This window comes from Meles meles, chromosome 21 (genome assembly GCF_922984935.1).
Source record: "Meles meles chromosome 21, mMelMel3.1 paternal haplotype, whole genome shotgun sequence".
Lineage (NCBI taxonomy): Eukaryota > Metazoa > Chordata > Mammalia > Carnivora > Mustelidae > Meles > Meles meles.
In genome coordinates this window covers 21,155,867-21,177,945 of record NC_060086.1, presented here as the reverse complement: position 1 = coordinate 21,177,945, position 22,079 = coordinate 21,155,867, and the positions used below count along the sequence as shown (strand labels likewise).

Genomic DNA, 22,079 nt, shown 5'->3' with positions numbered 1-22,079 from the left:
CAAGAAAATAACAAATTAGCTTTAAAACACAATGCATTTTCTTCACGACTTCGTTCCCTCCCCAGGTCCAGACTGGAGGCAGCACCGGGGACCGGGCCTTCCGTACCTCGGCAATGATGGGATACACCTGCTCCATGCAGAGGGAGATGATGCTGGGGAGGAAAGGCTTGAACACCTGGCCGGGCTCCTGGACCACCACCTGCAGGATCTTCAGGAACTTCTCCACCACCCGGCAGCCAGTGCTGCCTTCGTTGAGGATGCTGTCGGCCAACTGTTCTCTGTGGACAAGGGGAAACGCGCGGTAGCCAAGGAAGCATTTCTCTGTGGGCCAGCATGAACACCAGCGCTTGTGGCAAGTGAAGAGAAGGAGCAGAAAGCGCCAGGCTCTGTAGCCGGGGCCCCACTACTTCTCCCTCGGGAGTCTGGAAGCCGTGGACAGCAGGTGTGCAGTTACCTGGTAAACATGTTGAGGAAAGTCTGTATGATCTGCTCTGTGAAAGGCACGCCCATCTGTACTCTAAGGCCTCGAAACAGAGTGAGGAAGAAGCTCAGCATCTCGTCGGTCACATCTAAATGAAGGCGCAAAGCGAAAGGTCAGAAGCTGGCACAGAGGGTAAGCAGAAGCCCGCGGCCTATGGCCTTCCTTTGACAAGCCGCACTACCATCTCGCCTGAAAGCTTCCTGCTCAAAGAAGTTTCCCCAACACCCCCGGAGCCCATGATGGAAAGTGGGAAACCATCAGGGACATGCCGGGAAAACAGCTCTGGAGTCATGAACCTCTGGCTGACCACAGCTCACTAGAGGAAGCGAAGGTCGCCGGGCAGTCGCCCTTACCGGCCGGCACCCAGTGTCACTTTTCTTCCTCCGACCACTAATCTGGGCACTTGGGGCAGGGGTTAAGTGGCTGAAAGTGGACAAGGAGGGTATATTCAGGCTGAATGGCCCCGGCCCATGAAAGGGATTAATCGCAGAAAATACTGGCTGCAGATCTAAACCATCATCTCATGCAGTGTGTTTGGCTCTAACCTCACACACTCTGCTCACAAGAGGCAATCAGGGAGCGCGTGCTGACTGACAAGATTTGTGCAAGGGCTCTCAGGAGAGCCCGGCCACCTGCGCTGGGAGAGCCTCTGTAGGTGACACTGATGGAGGGCGGGAACCGTATCAGCAAAAGCCACCCCGCCCTCTAAGGAAATAAGCAGCACTCGTGGGGAAAAAGCTCTTTCCTCTCCTGTACCATGACCCCATCGCCTCATCCTCTCACATTTTGCACTGGGAGAAGGCGAAGACTTAGAAGTGCATGAGGCAAGATGCCCCAAGTGACTCTGGGCCACACAACACAGGCGCAAGGCCCAGGTGAGGGCTCCCGGGGTGGGGGGGCTTGGCCCCAGACTCCCCATAACCGACCCCCACTCTGCCTTCAGCGTCAAGGCCCGCGCTACCCACTCGGTGTGCTCTACAGAGCCCAGCAGTCCCTCTGGGACTCGCGGGCACCCGCCACCACGGGGCCTGCCGCCAGCTCCTACCTGACTGATGGATAAAAGCTGGAAAGAGGGCCAAGGAGACCTGCACGGATTCCTGCAGCGACTGGTAGCAGATCTGCCGGGACTTGGTGGACTCCCCGGAGATACTCTCCACGATGTCTTCCAAGACACTAAGTGTCTGGTGGATAATCACTTTGGCTACAAATCAAGATTCAGTGTGTGTTAGGACTTGTCTGAGAATAAAGCAGGATAACGGGAAACATACGGGAAGGGGACATTTGCACGGGTGTTCAGGGGACAGCTGCAGAAGTCTTGCTAAAAGAACACGGTCTCTCTTGATGGAGTGTCCTCTCTCTCTCTCTACATCCTTTTCTCTCCTTTTTCCCCTTTTTACCGCCAGGACTCCGGTGGCCTGCCTACTCAGTTTTTTGCCTCTCTTTTGCTTCTGTCCCCCAGAAAAAGTCCAGAGAGAGAGGAAGGTACAGTGCGGCCTCCGGTTAGATGACGGGTAAGAAACTAAGCCTCACAAGGGGACTACCCCAGGCGAGAGTGGACATGGGCACATCAGACTCGCCATCAGTTCCAGGTCTACGGCTAGCGGGGCAGTCCGCACAGGCACCCAGCAGCACAGTTGCAGCTGCGCTTGGGAAGACGCCATCTGCACCCGGGGCCTGATGATACGTACGATGATTACCATATGACTTTGTGTTATTAACCACATCTACTCCTTACGAGACCCCGATGTTGCGCCATGCAGCACCCCAAGAGAGCAGAGGCAGTGGTCAGCCTACGGGCAGGAGCTCAAGATGACACAGCAAGGGCCCAGCCCAGACGAGCCGCAGAGGAACGAAAGGTGAGCACTAGATTGGCCCTACAAGTAGGGCAGGACCCCTATCAGGGCACCGGGGACAGCCAACAGCCCCAGCTTTGCAGGGCTGCTGGGAAGAAGACAGACAAGGTTGAGAATGTTTCCAGCAAAGTGCCTGGGGTATCAGAAAGTCCCACATGGGGAAGCTGCCGTCCTTCTCCAGCACTGGTGGAGCTGCCTCTCGCCCTCAGACACAGGGCTTGCCCCCAGCAGACCCCCGTGGCTCAGCCTGAGCTTGCCACTCAGCCCTGGCGGAGTTCCACAGGTAGAACCAGAGGCTAAACCAGAGCTGGGCTGAGAGCTGGTCCACCTGGCCGTGCTTCTGGGGCCGCCCTGGCCCCCCACAGTCCCCAGCCCCTGGGGGGCTGAAGCAGCTTCCAGGGAAAGTACGGCAGAAAGAATCGAGTCTCTGGAGGTGGATGCAATCAGGTTTGACTCCTGACTCCACTGCGTTCTAAGTTGCAGTTCCTCTTCTGAAAATGTGGACAGACAGATGACCCCTCTTCACTCAAAGGATTTTAAAATAATGGCTCACGGGGCGCCTGGGTGGCTGAGTGGGTTAAAGCCCCTGCCTTCGGCTCAGGTCATGGTCTCAGGGTCCTGGGATCAAGCCCCACATTGGGGGTCTCTGCTCAGCGTGGGGCCTGCTTCCCCCCCACCGCCCGCCTGCCTCTCTGCCTACTTGTGATCTCTGTCAAATAAATAAATAAAATCTTTAAAAATAAAATAATGGCTCACAACAGGCTGGTCTTCTAACAGCTGGTCACACGGACACTGGCACATGAGCCAAAGACATGCATCCCACTGAAAAAGCCACTCACGCCCACTACTGCAAGCACAGGGACTTTAACTGAGCCAGGAAACTCACTTGGGTCAGAGGTTTCCCTAAGAATATACAAGGCACAGGGAAAGCAGTTTAGGGGGAAAGAAAAAAGGGTAAAGAGACCAAAATCTGACCTCTGGTGTATAAGGAAATAGAAATAAGAACCAAAATGCATTCACAGAAATGTACAAGAGGAAACTGAAAGCACCATTAAATACATAATAGGAGAACAGGTCTATCACGTGTACCCCCACTGGACATGACGTTACCAGACCATTAAAAACAACGCTTTCAAGAGCAAAGGGGCAATGTGGTGAAGAATCAGGATCCGGAGCCATTCAGACTCAGCTCTGACTCCTGACCCCACCACCTTCTCTCTGATTCTGAGCAACCTCCACCTGCCAAGCAGGGGGCGGGGGAGGTGGGGTGGGGACTTGACAGTGGAGAGACCAGCAGCGCTGCCGGAGCAGATGATCACCCTGAGCATGCCAGTAACGGGATGCACGGAAGCGACACGACGGAGAGTACACAACACTGCCCAGGCAGTATTCCTGCCCCAATGGCGAAACAATCAGAAGAGCTTCTGGGACATTTTACGAGAATATGGTTTTGGACTCTGTACAAACATCAATGTCAGGTAAAACAAGAACCAGGAATGCTTTTCTGTATTAAAGGATTGGAAAGATGTAACCAGCAAAGAGAACACATGACCCCGGACTGTATCCTGGATTTTTAAGAAGCAAAAAAGGCCACTCTGGTAGCGCCTGGGGCGCACCTCCTACGGTCTTGTGTGTTACATGATGTCACTGTTATCAGACCGCACAGCTTGGTTGTCTTTATGGTGTCTGAGTTATAAGACAGTATCTTGTTCTCTGAGATAAAGGTTAAGAATTCAGGGATAAAGTGTCAATTTCAGCAACTTACATTATTTAAATGGGTGTTAAAATGAAAAAGTTGGCAGGGCAAGAACACAAGTGTGGCGAAATACTAACAAGCGGTAAATCCTCACTTAAGATACACAGCTGTCCCTTTGCTCAGTCTTTCAACTATGGTGTAGGTTTCAAAATGTGTCAAAGTAGTAAGCTGCAATGGGAAAAACTTTCCAGGCCTTCATGTTATCACTTGGAGAAAGAGGAGAAAACAAACCTCACTGGGCCGCAGGGAAGACTGAACGAACATCTGTACAGAAAGTTCTCGGCCCAGTGCGGGGCCCAGGGAACATGCCACAGATATGAGCTCTGCCATTAAGTCTGTTTCCTGTGGAAATGGCTCCTCCTGTTCAGCAGATCGCCCCGGCATGGTGTGGGGGGCAAAGGGGTGGCATCCGCTCTGCAGGGAAGCCGCGGCCACATACCCCTATGCTCTAGTCACTGAACTGTGACTGAACATACAAAGGCCACGTGTCACCTGCAGGCCAGTGCTTGGAGCCGCTGGGAGTGCCACTGCACCATCCCCTGCATCCCTGTCCCAGTGTAAGCACAGACTGTGGGGCGGCCCTCAGCAGCCCAAGGCCTCGAGTGACCAGAATAACAAGCAGGATGTCGCCAACCCCTTAGCCCCAGATGAACATGTAGTAGCAGGAAGAAGTACATCTTTCGTGGATTATGCCACTAAGATTTTGGGACTGTCTGTTACCACGTAGCCTATGCTGACTGATAAGTACGTGTAAGATCAAGGGAGAAAAGACCATCGAACTTTCTAAAGTGTGATTCCACACTAGCCATATGTAACCCCTGGGCAAATCACGTCGTCTTACACTAGTTTCCTCAGGGACTAAATCAGGTAACAGCAACTGACTCATAGGCTCATGTGAGAATTAAATGAATGACAGAACGCTAAACACTGAGACCCAGGACCAGATGAACACCGGACCGTGAAGGGCGGTACTGGCACAGCAAGATGCAGAGATGGAGAGAAGATGGCCCAGGCAGGGGCCCGCACACAGGGCGCCCTCGCTCACTCTGCCGCTCTCACGCACCCACAGAGCTACAGAAGACACTGAAGCAGAGAAAAAGGAAGACAACAAGATGCTAAAATGGTTACTTCCTAAAATACTGAAATGAGAGATTTAGTTTTTCCTGTCTTCATAGTATTCTAATATTTTTGTACAGTGAGCACTTAATGTTCCCGATTATAAAAATAATGTTCTTAACAAGAATGCTGAGTACTTATCACTATTTCTAACATTTCACAAACTGTTTTTGTTGACATCTATAAAGTGTCTCCCAATGTTTCAGTATTGTCTTAGTGTGAAAATACTGTATTTTTATAATCTTTCTATAGGAGTTCTAGAAATCTGATGACTTCTACTTGAACTGGGTTTTCTTATCTTTTTCCTCTCTTTTGAATATAAACAATCAGACTTGAAGTGTCATTTGTGAAGATACCAAGTTTTTTCAAAGCCTCTGAAACACATGTTTTTAGAGAAAGGTTAAAAATAATTTCAAAAAGACAGTACTTAAATCCATTTTTCCCAACATGCAGAGGTGAAGTGCTTTGATTGCTTATACAAGTATCTGAAATGGATCAATTAGTCACTGAAGACTGTTTATCCACAGAAGGCATCATCGATGGTTTTCTTATTTTTAACATTTTCACTAAGCAAAGGGGTGTCCTACATACAGGAAATAGGGGCAGCTGACATGGGCACAGAACTCCACAGAGAACCAGGACTCTACCACCTAATGCTGGCTCTCCCCAGCCAGCAGCCGTGCGACAACAGACAGGTGAATACTTCATCAGCCACAAAGGAAGACAGCGCCTGCCCTCTGTCCCCGGCCATCCCTGCCTTGGAGACACTTACTGTCATCCAGTGGCATCTTCCTCTGCGGGGCGACAGCATTGGGTTTCAGGTTGCGATAGTCCCGCGAGAGTGCGGAGATGAGGCTGGCGTGGTTGATGGAACGCACAGGCCACTGCTGCTCGTTCTCGGGGAGGTTTGGCCACGGAAGCAGCAGGATATTGGAGAGGGCTCGGCACACCAACACCTGAGCCTGGAGGAGACCCGCACGTCAAAGGGCGAAGAGCAACATGCAAGTGCACACGACACGACCTAAGCACATCACACACACACACAGTTCTGACCTCCCAGCTCCTTTCTCACAGGCTGGCCTGGGGCTTTGGTCCAAGTCTAAGGTAATGCCGGGAGGGGAAACTGAAGCAGTGACACCTAGTCTGGCTCCAGCACACTCAGGGCCAGCCCCAATAATCTTTCCTGGTACCATCCCTTCCCCTTGGCACCAGGAGCATTACAGAGGGAGAAGTCACAGACACTGGCCTTCGACACCCTCTGAGACGCTGCTCAGAACAGGGCTGAGAGCGTGAGGCCGCAAGAGCAGCTCTCACGGTCACTCTGCCCTCGGCGCTGGGTCAGAAGCAGCACGTTTACAGCCAGGTGCTCTCAAGTAACTGCTTGACTGCCCTCTGACACCACCTCTGTTCTGTTTGTTTTTTAACTTCTAGCCTGAGCCTCCTGAAGGATTTTATGAAAATTGTTGACTGGATGGAGTGTCTCTACCTCAAGAAAATACAACAGAAACAGACCGTTTGTAAACCAAAAGGAGTGCAAGGGGACTCTGACAACACCAGCCACATGGCCGGCTCTCAAGGCAGCACCCCCGGCTGCCTCCTGGAAGGAATTGTTCATGTGTTCTGCACACCGTGCGGCCGCGCGGGAAGGGCCCATCAGGAGAGCACAGAGGCTGCCCCAAGTGCCACCTGTGGAGGAAACCGCCCCTGTCGGCGTGGCCTGTAAACTCTGAGTGCAAAAGAAGAGCCAGCCTCCTCCTCCTCAGCCTCCCGGAGTCTGAGCCACACAGCTCCAGGGCTGCTGCGGGTTGGTGCCGGGGTCTCACCTTATCGACAAGTCGCTGAGCAGAGGCATCGGTGATTCTGTTGAACACCTTCTGCACCGCGGGGATGCTGATCAGAAAGACAGGCCGCACGGTGGTGGCCAGGGACACCAGTAAGTGGCACGCAGACAGCAGCAACTTGTCCTGGACCTGGAGACAGAAGAGGACATACCGGCTCACTCGCTCTCCTGGGGGGCTGCTATCAGAAGAACTTAAATGAGGTAGCCGCAAGCCAAATACAGCGCTGGGAGCCATTATACCACCTAGGCTCTGTATCAAAGCTTCTAGGGATGATGGCCAGCAACGAAGCCCCCTCCTCTGTGCCACATCGTGGCTCCTGACGTCAAGATGGAAACAACCCCCTCGGGTTCCTCTTGGCCTTAGACACCGAAACCTCTGGGCTCAGTCACTTGTCAGCTCCACAATCCCATGGCAAATCCCCTGGCATACCATTCAAACTACTCGGGATTGTTCATCTCACTCCAACCAAGCCAACCTCTCTCTCCACCTGCCTTCCTGTACCCCACCAGTCATGCCAGGCTCTCCTGCTTCCTCCCCTCGGTGTGCCAATCAAAACCTTGGTTCAGGACCATCTGTCCTTTTCAAATTAGCAAAAGAGAAAATTACAGATAGGACCTAATGCTGGCAAGACTGGTGAAAAAAGGCATACCAAAGAGTCATGGGAATTATTTTGGAAAGAAATATTAGAATTTCCTAGAACCATAAATTATTCCTAACCTTTAATCCCACTTACTCTAAAAAAAATCACCCAAAAGGATAAAAGCTAAGCTCAGGAGTACATACATTTCGGAATTATCTAGGGTAACTTTTTTTCAAATGGAGGCAACTTTAAAGTCCAGCAATGGCTAGGTAAATTATAAATTATAGAAACCCCCCCCTCATGGGACACTGTAACTCATTTACAAATTACGATTACAAACTCAATAAAAATTTATGGAAAACAATACACTGTAAAGAGCAGGGCAGAATGCTATCCGTGGTTAAAATTACAAAACTTCAAAAAAACAAATAAACTTCTATATGTTACATAATATAAATCGGTGGTCTTCTTGAAGGACAACTGAGTAGAATCTATCAAATTTACGTGGATACACCTTTGACAGCAAATCCACTTCCCGGAATCCATCCTATAGGGATATACACACCAAGAACTAACTTCCATCAACAGGAAAATTATAAAACATCCCACTACAGAACGGCAGGGTTTCGGAGGAGGGGACTAGAGAATATCACAACTTTCTGTTCTATAAATTTGAAGGGTATTTTACATTCTCACAATGAGCATATATTTATGTGGGACTTAGCTTAAAAAATAAAGTTATATTTGAATTTATGTGGGCCACAGTTCAAAAGGAACATGATATGACACACTGTTCTACCACAGTGGTGAGAATTAAGGGTCTAATACCAAGCAAGATCTGGATTCTCTAGTAAGTGGGTTATTTGGACAGAAGGGCAAGGAGTCAGCTACAAAGTGTAGCGCCCGCTGTTTCAGGACCTTGGTGCTGATCAGAGGTGTGACTGCATCCATGGTGGTGGAGATGAGCGTAACAAACTGCTGTGTGTTCTGCCGATGGGCTTCGCTGCAGTACTGCGCTAGCCAGTGCGAGTAAGCCTGCAGAGCAGCCAGTGACTGAGCGTGCCTACGAAGGGGAGAGAAGATACGATGTTAAAGGTCAAGGTCAAAATATGTTAGCATTAAAGGAAGAATCCCGCCCAGTGCATTTACTGTTTGAAGACACGTGTGATGGCACAGAAATCATTTACTTGCTCAGGTAGGACCTAAAAATGAAAACACCATCTAAACCTTGCCACCACTGCCTCTAACACAGAAGGCAGTCAGCCCTCTAAGTAGCTGTGGCTCCTTTAGTGGAGAATGCACTTTAGAAACCAAGAGCCAGGGTCCTCAGGGGAGAGTTCTTTCTGGGGTCTCATTGTTCCCAGGAACTTTTGGGCGACAGAGCTAGGACTCAGGCAAACCACGTGGAAATCAAACTGAGCATCAACTCAGGAGGGCAAGCTGATCTCGAGGCAGGAAGAACACACGGCCACATAAATGTTAAACACCAATCTCATACAGTACAAAAACAACTAGACAAATTCAGATTGTTACGATTTTCTAAAATAAATAAAGGTCTCAATGTCCAAAAATTCAGTTTCTCTTTCCCTCTCTTCCTCTCTCTTTCTCTCCCCTGTCCCCTACCAACATGCACAATCTGGAAAGCTGGTCTAGATGACAGACGGTAAATGAATTGTGATTTGTGATTAGTTAGACCTTAGGTCAAAAAAAAAAAAAAAAGATACAAAGGACATTTCTGAGATGACTGGGAAAATCTGAGTATGGAAAAATAATACAGATACACACCTACACACACACACACACACACACTCTCTCTTTCTCTTAAAAATGCTACATACTGGGGCACCTGGGTGGCTCAGTCAGTTGAACATCCCAAATCTTGGTTTCGGCTCAGGTCATGATATCAAGGTCATTAAGATCCATTCCAGCACAGTGCAGAGTCTGCTTAAGATTCTCTCCCTCTGAGGGGAGGGGGATGGGGAATGGGTAAGCCAAGTGATGGGTATTAAGGAGGGCATGTATTGCATGGAGCACTGGGTGTTACATGCAAACAATGAATCTTAAACCATTGTATCAAAAAAAACTAATGATGGACTGTGTGGTGACTAACATAATAAAAAATTATTCAAAAAATTTTAAAAAAAGATTCTCTCCCTCTCCCTCCACTCATGTGTGCTCGCTCTCTACCTCAAATAAATAAAATCGGATGACTCTGTTCCTAGAGAAACATGCTAAAGGATTTATAGGTGAACTGACATGTTGTCTGCAATTTATTTTCCAACAGTTCACCTAAAAAAATAAAAAAGTATGTGTTTACATGTGAATACAAAAAGAATGCGTAAGAAATAAAAGCCAATGGGGCAAAATAGTCATAACTGGTGAATCTAGTTTGAGGGTGTAAGGGTGTTCATTCTATTTTTCCCCTTTAGCTAAAGGTAGCAACTTTTTCAAGATGAGAAGTTAGGTAAGAAAACCTATTAAGTACCTTAAACTATGGAAATACAGGTAATTCATAGTGACCAAGCAGTTCCTTTGTATTTTATATTTAGAATGCTTGACTGTTTTACCCTTCAAGCTTTGAGTACCAAAATTAAGAAAAAGAGTATCAGTGCACCTTTGGGGTCTAGGAATTTTAGTCAATCTAACCAGTTCACAGAGCTCTGTAAGGCTGGAGAGAGGGGGCTCTGAAACTTCCTGAAACTGTGTGCAAGATGTTGTGTTTATGAGTAAATTAGCATTTTTCTCGGCAGAAGCTTCACAGCTTTCTCTAAATTCTCAAAAAGGAAAGCTATATATATACACGCATATACACATACTCTTAAAAAAAAAATCCAAACCGCTCTAGTAAATAAAACTCTATCATTTACTTAATTTGCAGCTCAAGAACTATCTAGAACAGGGGTTAGCAGACTTTTTCTGCCAACACCAGAGTATAAATATTTTGGGCTTTGCAGGCCATACATACTCTCTCCGTCACAGCTACTCGACTCTGCTGCTGTGGCACAAAAGCAGTCACAGACGATGTGTAAATGAATGGGCGTGGCTGTGTTCCAGTAAAACTTGATTTACAAAAGTTGGCAGTGGGCCGGATTTGGTACAGGCCATAGTCTGCCAACCTTTGCTCTGTTCTAGAGCAAGTCTGGGCACTGTGATCTCAGGGACATAGCCCCACCTCCAGTCCCCATTCCTCTAACCCTCCCACAGTCACTTTCTTAATGGCTCTCCACTGTCCAAAAGGCTTCTCTGAGTGTGGTCCCTGAACGTCCTTCAAAATCACTCAAGTTCCTGTGTAACACACAAACACCCGAGGAGCCTCAGGCCACCTGCTGTAGTCAGACTCTCCGAGTCACTCTCCATAAGCTACAGTTTCAGCCACTGGCCTACAGAATAAGACTTGAGGCACTCAAGTTGTTTCCACTGTGGTCCTCCCATGCCTATCCGGCCTCCTCTCCCACCACACAAACTGCTCACCGCCTCCCTGACTGTGGGACCCCTCAACACACCTGTGTCTGGGCTCCTGCCACTCTTCCCTCCTGAAATGCCCACTCCGTGCACACTCTGCTCTCGGCTGTCACCTGCTTGTTGCATTCCACTTACTCCAACCACCCTGCCCCAGACAACCCTCTCTTCCTAGGTTTGGAGGAGGGAGTCTTTTCTTCACAGCAACCACCGCTGTTCCTTTTTATCTATAAATGGACTGGGACAGGAGACTCGGGTCTTTCCCAAGCATGCACCAGCAGCCCACTCTGTACTTACACATCGATGAGATCAGGTTTCAGGACTGATGGCACAGCAGTCTCAATGTTGTACAATTTTATCTGAGATCCATAGAGAGTGACTTTGACCAACCTGTTGGCAAAGAAATCGGCAGGAAGAGACACTCAGCTTACGGACTAAAACAGACAAAATGGACAAGGTACCAACAAAGGTCCCAAGGACAGACATTTTTCCATCCAAACAAGAATCAAGACCAGACCTTCAGTTTTATCCCAAAGATCTAATCTGAGATGTGCATAAAGGTTTATACAAAGATACTAAGGCATGATTTACACAGCCAAGAAATTCTGAACACAAAGTAAGTATCTACCAGGGAAATACAGTATAATATACACCATAAAAATAGTTAAAATCAAAGTATTTTATGTTGTGTATTTTACCACAAAAATAAGAAAAAAGTAAATGCTTCACATGGATAGATATATGATAAAGAAAATAGAGCAAAATGTCCACTGTAGAATCTAAGTGATGGGTATATATGGGTATTCGCTGCACAATTTTTCCAACTTTTCTTAAGATTAAAAAAATGTTCCTGTTAAAATATTTGAGGGAGGGGGCAGGGCATAAAGCAAAACTTTTTAGAACAAATTGAAGGGCTTTTAACTTCAAGCACAATCCTTTCAGAAGCAAGTTGCTGAGCCCACTGGCTGCCCACAGGCTCACTGCATACAAACGAGCCTTCAGTCCAATAACTGAGAGCCAGCTTTCGGGAAATGGAAACGCCTCTTTCATTGGAGACCGACATTCCCTTCTGGGCAAAGGGAAGAAGCCAGAGGCCTGGGGCAGCTCTGTCTGTGGCTGCTGTGCAATGAAGCTCTCTAATGGAGCAGGTCTGAGGCAGACATCAGGGAAGACAGAGGACGTTCTCCTCCTGCGGTGTCCCAGGGCACAGCTTCTCAAGCTTCACCGACCCAAAGAGCCCACTGGGGAGCTTGTTACTGTGCAGCTCCCTGGTCCGACCCCATAGACGGACTCCGGTGCGGCGAGGAGCAGCCATCAAGTCTGCATCTGGTACTCCATGCATGGGGACCACATTCTGAAAACCACTCCCCTCAGAAGGCAGTGGAAAGCAGGACCTGCCTAGAAAACCCCAAGCTTGAGTCCCAAAGCATGCAGGGCTGGGGAGCAATGGGGGTCAAAGAGCCAAGGGCTCTCAATCGAAATTCTGGGAAGGGGCCAGCATGGTAACACGACACACCCACGTGCACCCATGTGTAATTCTGCAAACCGCTCTCTGTTCTGTGCCCAGAGTACATTTCAGCAGTGCTGAATATACACACAGTGGGCAAGCACTGCCACGCGTCCCCTTTACGTTTTCATCCTATAAAACGCCACATCCACCTGCTGAAGAACAACTACAACGCCCCTGCCCCAAGCCTGGCCCGTCACTGCCCCTGCTCTCTGGTTCTGACTAGTGTCTGCCTCTCCCGTGAGTGGGTTCACACCGTGTTCGGCTTCACGTCTACAGCATCTTTAGTGCCGTTCCACACTAGAAACGACTGCTAAATGTGCCTTCCACCATTGCTGCACTTGGCGGCTTCGCCAGGTCTGTCGTGTGCAACCTGGCCATGAAGGTCACACAGCCCTAACGAGGAGCCTTCTCTCACACTCTATTCTAAACGAGGACAGGACAGCCGAGTATCTCTGAGTACTGGACCTGCAAACCCAAGCAGTGCACAAAGAGGTACACCAAGGCAGGGAGTCCGAAGTCTGAAAAAATGTGGTATCAGACAGGAGGAAAGACGCATCCCAGGCCTTGCTCAGGAAGGAGAGGAGGGGCGCTGGAGGTGGAATCCCTGTGGTCCGGAAGGAGCACAGCATGGCATGTGACTCAGGAAGCTGGTCACAATCCACTGTCCCTCTCGTGAAACGTGTGACCTGAAGGCACTCCCCATCTCTGGGCCACGGCTGGCTCACAGATCACATGAACACCCCCGTCCCTCAAAGTACAGAACGAAATAAAACGTGCAAAGCCACTTTTTGAAAATTTTGAAAAGTGTGCTTTTACTATTATTAATCTGCCTTTTAAAGATTTACTTAAAACTCTTAGTTATCTGTGCTTCTGGACTAAGAGTAACAGTTAAAGAAAACTCAGGTGTGCAAGTCACTAGGCTTGGGGCTCGGTTTTGCTCAGTGAGCTACCAATGATCTGGCTACTGGGCCAATGAAAGAGTCCGGTGACCTGACTTCAGGTTGGACCCACATCCACCAGTTTTGATCTAATCAGTCCACCAGCTATCCGTTAACATATAGTATTATCATTAGTTTCTGGGGTAGAACAGCTGCATGACACCCACTCAAATTCCACCACATGCCTCCTTAACGCCCGTCACCCAGTTACGGCTCCCCCACCACCCTCCCCTGCGGCAACCCACAGTGTGTTTCCTAGAGTTAAGAGTCTCTTACGGTTTGCCTCCCTTTTGTTCTCATCTTATTTTTCCTTCACTTCCACCATGTTCATCGGTTTTGTTTCTTAAATTCCACATGAGATTGTACATTATTTGTCTTTCTCTGACTTACTTCACTTAGCATAATACTCTCTAGTTCCATCTACACCATTGTAGATGGCAAGATTTATTCTTTTTGACGGCTGAGTCATATTCCTCTGTGTGTGTGTGTGTGTGTGTGTGCGCGTGCGCACGCGCGTGTACATGTTTACCACATCGTTATCCATTCGTCTGCCGAGTATCTGACTTAATATTTAAGCACATGGGTTTGTGAGACGGGAGCGGGAGGCGTGGGCAGTGGGAAGTGGTCCTGAGCAAACGCAGCTGTACACCTGGGAGGGTCCCAAGGGGAGGGTAATGGAGAAGGCTGGTAGAGAGGTAGGGAACCACCTCTCAGGTCAGCTTTGACTCCTTAGGACTTAACAGGACAGGGAGAAGTCCCAGCTCTGGCATCTGGCTATCTAGTTGGAAGAGGCTGAGTGACTACTTGTTTGTCCTTCACCTACCAGGCCTTTCCTACTGTCTCTTTACCGTGTGGGCAGAGACGTACGACTGACCTCACCTGGTTTCTTCTGAGACCAATCCTGTCTTTTTACCTACAGACCTGTCTGCTATGTGCTGGGCACTGTGCTAAGTGCTTCCTCTCACTAATTCTCACAGTCAGCTGCAAGACAGCAGGTCCCTTCCCTGTTACAGACGACGGGCCTGGAGTTCTCAGAGGGTACGTGCTGCTCCGTGTGCACCGTACAACTGGCCACATGCTGCCCTCACACTAGAAGGAACGACTGGGCTCTGAGGCAGGGAGGGCACCACGACGGAGCCGCCGCCTACCTCTCCACGACCGTCAGGGCATCGCTGAACCGCGCCGCGAACACATCTCCGATGAAGTACTCGGCCAGCCGGCCCACGGCCTGCAGGAGGGAGCTCAGGTCTCTCAGGGAGCAGTGCAGGCGCCGGCAGTCATTCTCTGCTGTGATGTTCAACCTGTGTCCTGCAACACAACACCGCCAATGGGTTCCCGCGGGAAGAAGGTGCTGCAGTTACTGCTACAGCAACAGCTCGTCTGGGCAACTAGAGTGAGCAAAACCAACTGCCGAGGGGCGCCTGGGTAGCACGGTCAGTTAAGCGTCGGACTCCTGATTTCAGCTCAGGTCACGATCTCGGGATCATGAGATCGAGCCCCGCATTAGGGTCTGCAGTCAGCGGGGAGTCTGCTTGAGACTCTCCCTCTCCCTCTGTTCCTCCCCCAACCAAACGTGTGTAAACTCATACACTTTCTCTCTCCCTCTAAAATAAATAAATCTTAAAAACAAAAACAACTGTGAAACACAGCAACTCGCAGGCTGTTTCCCAGTAACAAGCCAGAACAGCAGGCCCTGCCTCCACCCAAACCCACACCCACAAGCATTGTAGGCCCAGAGACAGCGAACAAGAGGGGCACATAGCCCACAGTGTGCAAACATGGACTGAGCACCTGATGTGATTCCTCTTGGGCCAGAGGTAGCGACATCAGCAATCCTATGCCCAAGGAAACAGGCGGGGCGGCGCAGTCACTTGCTGATATGGGTCATACTTCTGGGGTAGAACTGGTGTCCTAGACTGGCCCCTACACCTGCAAAGCTGCCCACTTTCGCCGGCCGGCCATTCCCTGGGCCGGCCACAGAATGCAGCCTCCGTGGACAGACAGGCAGGATCCCCCGCTCCACAAAGAACAGGGTGGAGTCAGCACTCTACACCCCAGAAGGTCCGGAGAAGCACAGTCTGGGATAAAGGCACAGGGCCTGGAGTCCGAAGACACAGGGGCCCAAACACCTGCCGGCTCTGGGCCTCAGCCAGCCCTTCTGAGTCTCAGTTCCCTGTCTCTAAAAAGGAAAATACTGCTCCTGTGGAATTCACTAGTGTACGGGCAAAGTCAGACGGCTTGTACAGGAAACCCTGTGAACTGTAAGGTATAAAGCATCACTCAGTGTTTGTGTCATTATATATAACAAAGAGCATGTGGTTTTCTAAGACCTGAAACTTTCTTTTCAATATAATTTCTTCACACTGAGTGATAAAGGCACAAAGGTGAGGGACAAAAATACTTGCAATTCAGACACCTCCTTGCCCTGCAGACCCCTCCTCACAAAAGTCCCCAGAAAACAGTGAGCATCGCTTGGCCTGGAGAGCTCACTCGGCCCTGGATCAAGTTCTGCACCCTCACGCCATGGGAGGGAGGGCGGGCACCTGCAATGCCACCACTCCTAAAATACCATCCCTCTCCTGCCGCCAAGTCAGGAGTTTCCTCTCTGTGAGGAGACAAGAACTGGCTAACGGCGACCCCCTCCTGCGGCATTCCCCAAACATCTTCCCAGAAACCAGGCCTAAGCACACCCTGTAAGCATGGTGCCAAACCTCCTGGGGCTCCCTCCCGGCTCCGCAGGAGAACCTGAACCCCCAGCATCCACTCCAGGGCTCTCACTGCCTCCTGCCATTCCCGTTTCCCACCTGGATCCCCCGGGAACCCCCGTGCCTGAGGTCCCCACCTGGACTGCTCCCGGCATCCCTGGTCCCTCCTGCCTTGCGTGCTCTCCCCACTCTCCAGACTCACCCAAGTCCTTCTGGGAGGCCTGCCCTCTGCACTGCCCAGCAGAAGGAACAGGCTTCCCTCCCATCCTGCATTCCCCGCCAGGGCACCTCGGCGCACACAGGGAGATACACTAAGGAGCCACACGTCTCCTCACGGACCATGGACTTCCACAAGGGGAAGGACTGTGGCCAGGAGCTGGCATGGCACCAGGTAGAGAACAGGCAACCACAAAGAATGACTGAATGAGATGCGACAGAACACAGAGCAAACTGAGTAGGACCAGGTGTGTCAGGGGCTTGAGTTCCTCATACAGCCCTCGGCCCAGCCCTCGGGAATGTTCCCTTGTTATTCAAAAGCCACCATGAACAGGCACTGTGAAGCCGCAAACAGCAAGCCCGAACACCTCAGAAGGTGCCAGGAAGCCACAAGTCTGAGGCCTCAGACCCTACACGGACTTCCGAGTGCTGAGGCTTGGAACACAGCCTGGGACAGCCCCCGAGCGTGGACAGGAGTCTGGAAAAGGGTGTGGGTCACATTCCAGGGAGCAAGAGGACAAAAGGAAAGGGCGATGCGGGGAAGGACCTTTCAGGGACAGAGCCAGTGACAAAGGCCAGCTTTTGCCTGCCCCCCAGTCGCCTGCTCCTCCACCCTCCACCCTGCACAGGGAGCAGTGCCTCGGGGAATAAACACTAAGCAGGCTTCTCAGCCCGCAGGTGGCCCTGCCCAGGCCCCAGGGGTGAACGTCAAGGAAGGCGAGGCAGTCCCCCCTCCCATCAGAACAAGAGGACAACCACCCACAGTGCCAGCCAGATGAGCCCATGGAACAGACAGAACCAGGAGGTATTTTTGGTCCTGTGGAGAGAACGCTGCCTCTCCCCCTCTCCCAGCTAAGAAAAACACCACAATTATGCACCTTTTGAACATCAAGGATTTTCAGGGCTACAGCACCATATATCAGACTCCCGAGGTAATAAGCTAAAACCTGTTGTTCCTCAGACACCAAGCAAGCTTTAGGGCTGTGGGAAGAAAGCCTGAAGAAAACTCTACCCGGAAGTGGGTGTGGTGGTAATATGGGCCGAAAGAGAGGCTGGAGTTTCTTCCCCAGAGCAAGGCGGCCATCCTGAGTCTGCACCCTCCCCACGCCCCGGGCCCAGCAGGCTCCACCCTGCCCACTGCTTCTCAACTTACCCACACCTGACCCTACAGCTAGGTACCCTTAGGTTTACCGAAGAACTAGGTGCTTGAAGAGCAGTTACACAAAATGTTTCCCTTTTAAAAACCAAACCAAAATACCACCCTAAATCGGGTTTCCACTGGAGTGGGTTCTCAGCAGTCATCCTAAGGGGCCTGCCTCCCGCCGTCCCCGCCGCCCCCACCCCCCGCCCCCACATGAATACACCTGAGGCAGGGCCTCTTCCCTGATGCCCCTCCAGGGAGTCTCCCCTCTTCAGTCAGCTTGGTCAGAAACACTGAGGAAAGAAGTCTCCCCAGTTCCTTATGATCATCACCGGTCCCCCCCGCAGAGGGGAGAACACAAAACCAGCCTAAGCCTGCTGACCCACGCCAGTCTTGGGGAGAGGTGAGGATTCTCCCCTCAGCTGAAATGCAGCCCTGGGTCCCTTCCTTTCCTGTGTCACCCTCCTGCTGAGAATCCTTGCCATCCTGACCGTTCCCCTCTAACCCACCCCGAATCTGTCAAAGAGCAGTACTCAGAGTACTTGGAGTAGAAAACGGATTGGGACTGCCGTGATTTTAAAGTATTAGTCTGAACCATAAGAAATTGCTGATTTTAAAGTATTAGTCTGAACCATAAGAAATTGCTGATATTTGACCATTTCTGACCGACCAACACTGCAATTCCATACAATTCAACTGAATACACATGTGCCATGTAAGGTTCACATTAATGCAAATTGTAGCTGCTTCCTTCCTGCTGTGTGCCAAGGCAGACACATGCACAGGCAGGAAGTACCCCAAAGCAAAGTCGTCGCCCCCACCTCCAAACCCAGAACCCTCATACCACCGGAAGCACAAAATGTGGCAAGGAGCCAACCTCAACTCGAGGGGCAGGCCTGAGTGTCCACCGAGAAAGCTGTTCCCAACTACCCACATCTTCTATTTGGCTAAGGCTTACATGTCCTCCTGACAGCAAAGAACATCCACGAAGGGGGACCCTCTGCTACACAGAGGTTTTCAAAAGAGAATATCCTCTCCCCTAAAGCAAGTTAGCCTGAAGCTGTCGAGATGCACTCTTTACCACGTCCAAAGGACAGCTTCCTGGCAAATCACATCTTAATGTTAAATAGAACTCTGTCTTCTCTTTGTTCGGGGGCTGGGGAGTAGGGGTGTGAAAATCATTAGAGGAATTCAACTCTGAGAGAGCAAGTAGGTCATAAATAAACCTGAGCAGAGCGAAGAATGTTTACAGACACAACCACCAAAGACAGGACTTCTCAACCCACGAACGGTGGGAACGACCAACAGGAGCAAAGGGGAAGCTCCCAGGGGCTAGAGGGGCACACAGCCACTGAGGTGCCACAGCAGCAACATGTCTTGCCTTGGACTTGATCTCAGATGTGGAGGCAGAAGACTAGCAAGTCAACAGGAAGACTCCCAGCGACACAGACTCCAGAGGAGACCGAAGAATGAAAGGCTGGTGGGAAGAAACACACAGGAACGGGGGCCCACCCTGTCAGAGAAGACGCCACGCTCTCTGGGAAGAGACAGTAAGGCTGCTGACACGGCATGGAGGTTATGTCAGAGGGTGAATGGCCATGGGACCAGGGAACAAAATGTATTCAGAGTTTCCATTTTTTTTTAACAGGCCTTGCGTTGGAAACTTGGCTTTGGAGCCACCAAGGGGTGGGGGAATGCTTCGTCATGGATAAGAGAACTTGTTTTAAAACGGGAAGTAAGTATTTCTTTGGCCTGAGAGGTTTTTGCCCCTGGAGTGTGCACCAAGGATCAGCGCTAGGGGTGAGATTTACAATCTGGGAAAGCCAAGCACACTGTGAAATTGCCAGCAAAGGGCTTTCGATGAGAACAGGTACGTGCTATTGCACGTAAGGAAAAATAAAACAGATTATCCTTCTCGGATGAGAAGTTATCAGTATGTCTCAGAAAAAGGACTTAAAAATCACTCAGACTTTTGTCCAAAGACAGACTCAATGCAACGTAAAGAAGGCAGGGACACCCTCAAAAAGGAACACGGGGTCAATGCAGGGAAGAAGGGGAGGGAGTGCCTGCTCAACCTTTTTAAAGATTAAGAATAATGTCTTGAGGATGCCGAGTACAATCTAATTTGATGAGTGGCCCTGAGGAAGAGACCACCGGGGCACAATTTCTCCCCAAGAATGGATGCCAGAAATATCGGTAGCATTGGGACACGGTCAAAAGGATTTTTGTTAATGTTGACAGCATATTCTACAGGCATGTTTGCTTTGAAAAGTAGTCTTTTTAAAGTTCTAAGTTGTTCTTAGCCTATCTACAAACTCTGGGGCATGCCAAGTCCCATCGACCTCCTGGGGCCCAGTGGATTATTTAGAAGCTGATACAGTCATGGAAACAAACTGTCACAGGCCACCAAGAAGGGCAGCCTCAGAAAGAGCCTCTTGTGGAGGTCCTGCCATGAATAACAAGCTCGTCCAGGAGATGGTCTCTACCCTGGACGGCTCTGTGCCAGGCTGAGACAACAGTTACACAACAGAGGGACCGGAGGCCAGGGCTGGGCACAACTCCCAGAGGGGAAACACTAAAGAAGAGTAGTGTGAACCCACCAGAAGAGATGGGAAGGGCTGGGGGGCTGGGGGGCTGGGGTGAGCACAGGTACATCTGCAAGCACAATGGTAAGTTGCTGGGGTTTCTGATGTTTTTGGCTACCAAAACAGAAGTCAGGTTGGACTTGATTCAACTTTTTAATCATTCCCTGTGACACCATCTTGGGACAAATAAACATCTCCGGACATTAATTTCCCGTTCTGTGAAACAGAAGCAACGGGTACTAATCCTCCCAGCTGCAGGACAGGTGAGAGAGTTAAGGAGAGCGTAGGCAAATACTAAAGGGCCAGGCAGGTAATGCACATATGACAAACGGAAGCTATTATTGTTATCAACAAAATAACCCCAAAATGCCAAGAAGAAACCCCAAGCAGGCACAGCCAACAAAGGGCCACCCAAAATCTTTCCGCCCAGCTATAGCCAGGGCTCCCGTGGGCCATCGACAAGAGGAGAGCTGCCGATCGCTGGCTGTCAGCGTGTTCCACATGAGTCCGCCTGCTCGGGAGCCGCTCCTGTGTCCTGCTTCCAAAGAGCCGGGAACAAAGAGCACATGGCAGGGAAGCCCAAGGCCATTTTCCCTAGCATCCTTGCTGGCTGAAAAGACCTAAGGAAATATTCTAAGTGCTGGGCATTTTGTGTTTTTTTGTTTTCTTCTCTTCAAAGTTCTCCCTCTTTGCTCCAATTAGCTGCCCCCCACCCCCCCGAAACAGCTCTCCAGAACGCACTGTCAGAGTCTCATCTTTTGCCTCCCCACAGGTCCTTTTTATCATGATTCTTTAGAAAAGTTTTCCCTGTGTAGAAGTGGGGAGAGATAGAGCCACAGGGAAGTGGTGGTGGAGAAATCATGTTCCAACAGCAAAGACGGCAATAATTAAATATCAGCCCGAAATTTTTTTAATGTTGGTTAAAGTGAGAAAATAAAAACCAGTTTACCTGACCCTGAAGTAACTATAAACTGCTGTAACCCCAGATAAACTTCTAAATTGTCCTGAAGAACTGGGAACTGAAAACAAAGAAACAAAGATTAAAAAAATAATAATAAAAATAAACGCAAATTTTAACAGCATTTTTAACATTAAAACATTGTAAGTATCTATGGGGGGGTGGGCATCAGATAAAAGAAACTTCTCTGGGAACTTTTACAGGCAGCTAAGCAGAAGTGTCTCCATTCAGCGCCCTGCCCTCAGCAATTTCTACAGTTCACACCGCCAACTAACAGTTGGAGTAAGAAAGAAAACAACATTATCAGTTCTATACTCTTTTTCTAAACAAAGCAGTGGATGCTGGGTAGGACTATCAGAACTGTCATGTTCCTAAAAGAGGACGTCAAACCCCAAATGGTCTAGACCTTCTAGAGCTCAGAGACAGGGCCTATCTATCTCCCTTCAATTCCAAGGGAAACTGTTCTGGAAAGAACTACCAGATATGCCTTATTAAAGTGCATAACAAAGTGAAAAGACAGGCCAAATTTTCTGGAAGTCAGATTCCCTTAGTCATTTAGTACACAGGACCTTCACAGCCAAAGCTCTATCTTTTCTTTCTAAAGCTGCTAACTCACCATTAAGATAAAGATCAGACTTTAATGTGACAGGTCCCTATGAAAGGCAGCTGGAAAACACAACAGCACTTTCTACAAGAGAACACAAGCCCCCCAAATCACCTCGCCCTTGAAGGTTTAGGGAAATTTCCCCAAATAACAAGCACCACTTAGTGAATGAAAGCAGTCCTTACGCCCAAGAGTCTAGCACATAAATACAGGCAGAGTGCTAGTGATGAGCTTTACAAAGGCTCGCTTTCCAGCAATGTAATCTTTGTAAGTCCTCTATGGGGCCTGGCCATTTCTGAGTTACTAATGCAGGCATGAAGGCAGGCCTTAGGAAAA

General features: G+C 49.7%; 1 protein-coding gene across 2 annotated transcripts in view; it reads right to left on the bottom strand.

The window, feature by feature from the left end:
* The window catches only part of XPO6 (exportin 6), a 101,910-nt gene that overhangs the window by 5,876 nt on the left and 73,955 nt on the right, over window positions 1-22,079 (bottom strand). For both annotated transcript variants that reach the window (XM_045992988.1, XM_045992990.1), the window contains exons 12-20: window positions 21,131-21,200; window positions 14,683-14,842; window positions 11,384-11,476; window positions 8,546-8,690; window positions 7,030-7,176; window positions 5,979-6,168; window positions 1,527-1,682; window positions 455-569; window positions 107-278 (exon numbers count right to left, since the gene is read on the bottom strand). In XM_045992988.1, coding sequence (XP_045848944.1) covers window positions 107-278; window positions 455-569; window positions 1,527-1,682; window positions 5,979-6,168; window positions 7,030-7,176; window positions 8,546-8,690; window positions 11,384-11,476; window positions 14,683-14,842; window positions 21,131-21,200 — 1,248 coding nt within the window. The remainder of the gene's footprint in view (window positions 1-106; window positions 279-454; window positions 570-1,526; window positions 1,683-5,978; window positions 6,169-7,029; window positions 7,177-8,545; window positions 8,691-11,383; window positions 11,477-14,682; window positions 14,843-21,130; window positions 21,201-22,079) is intronic.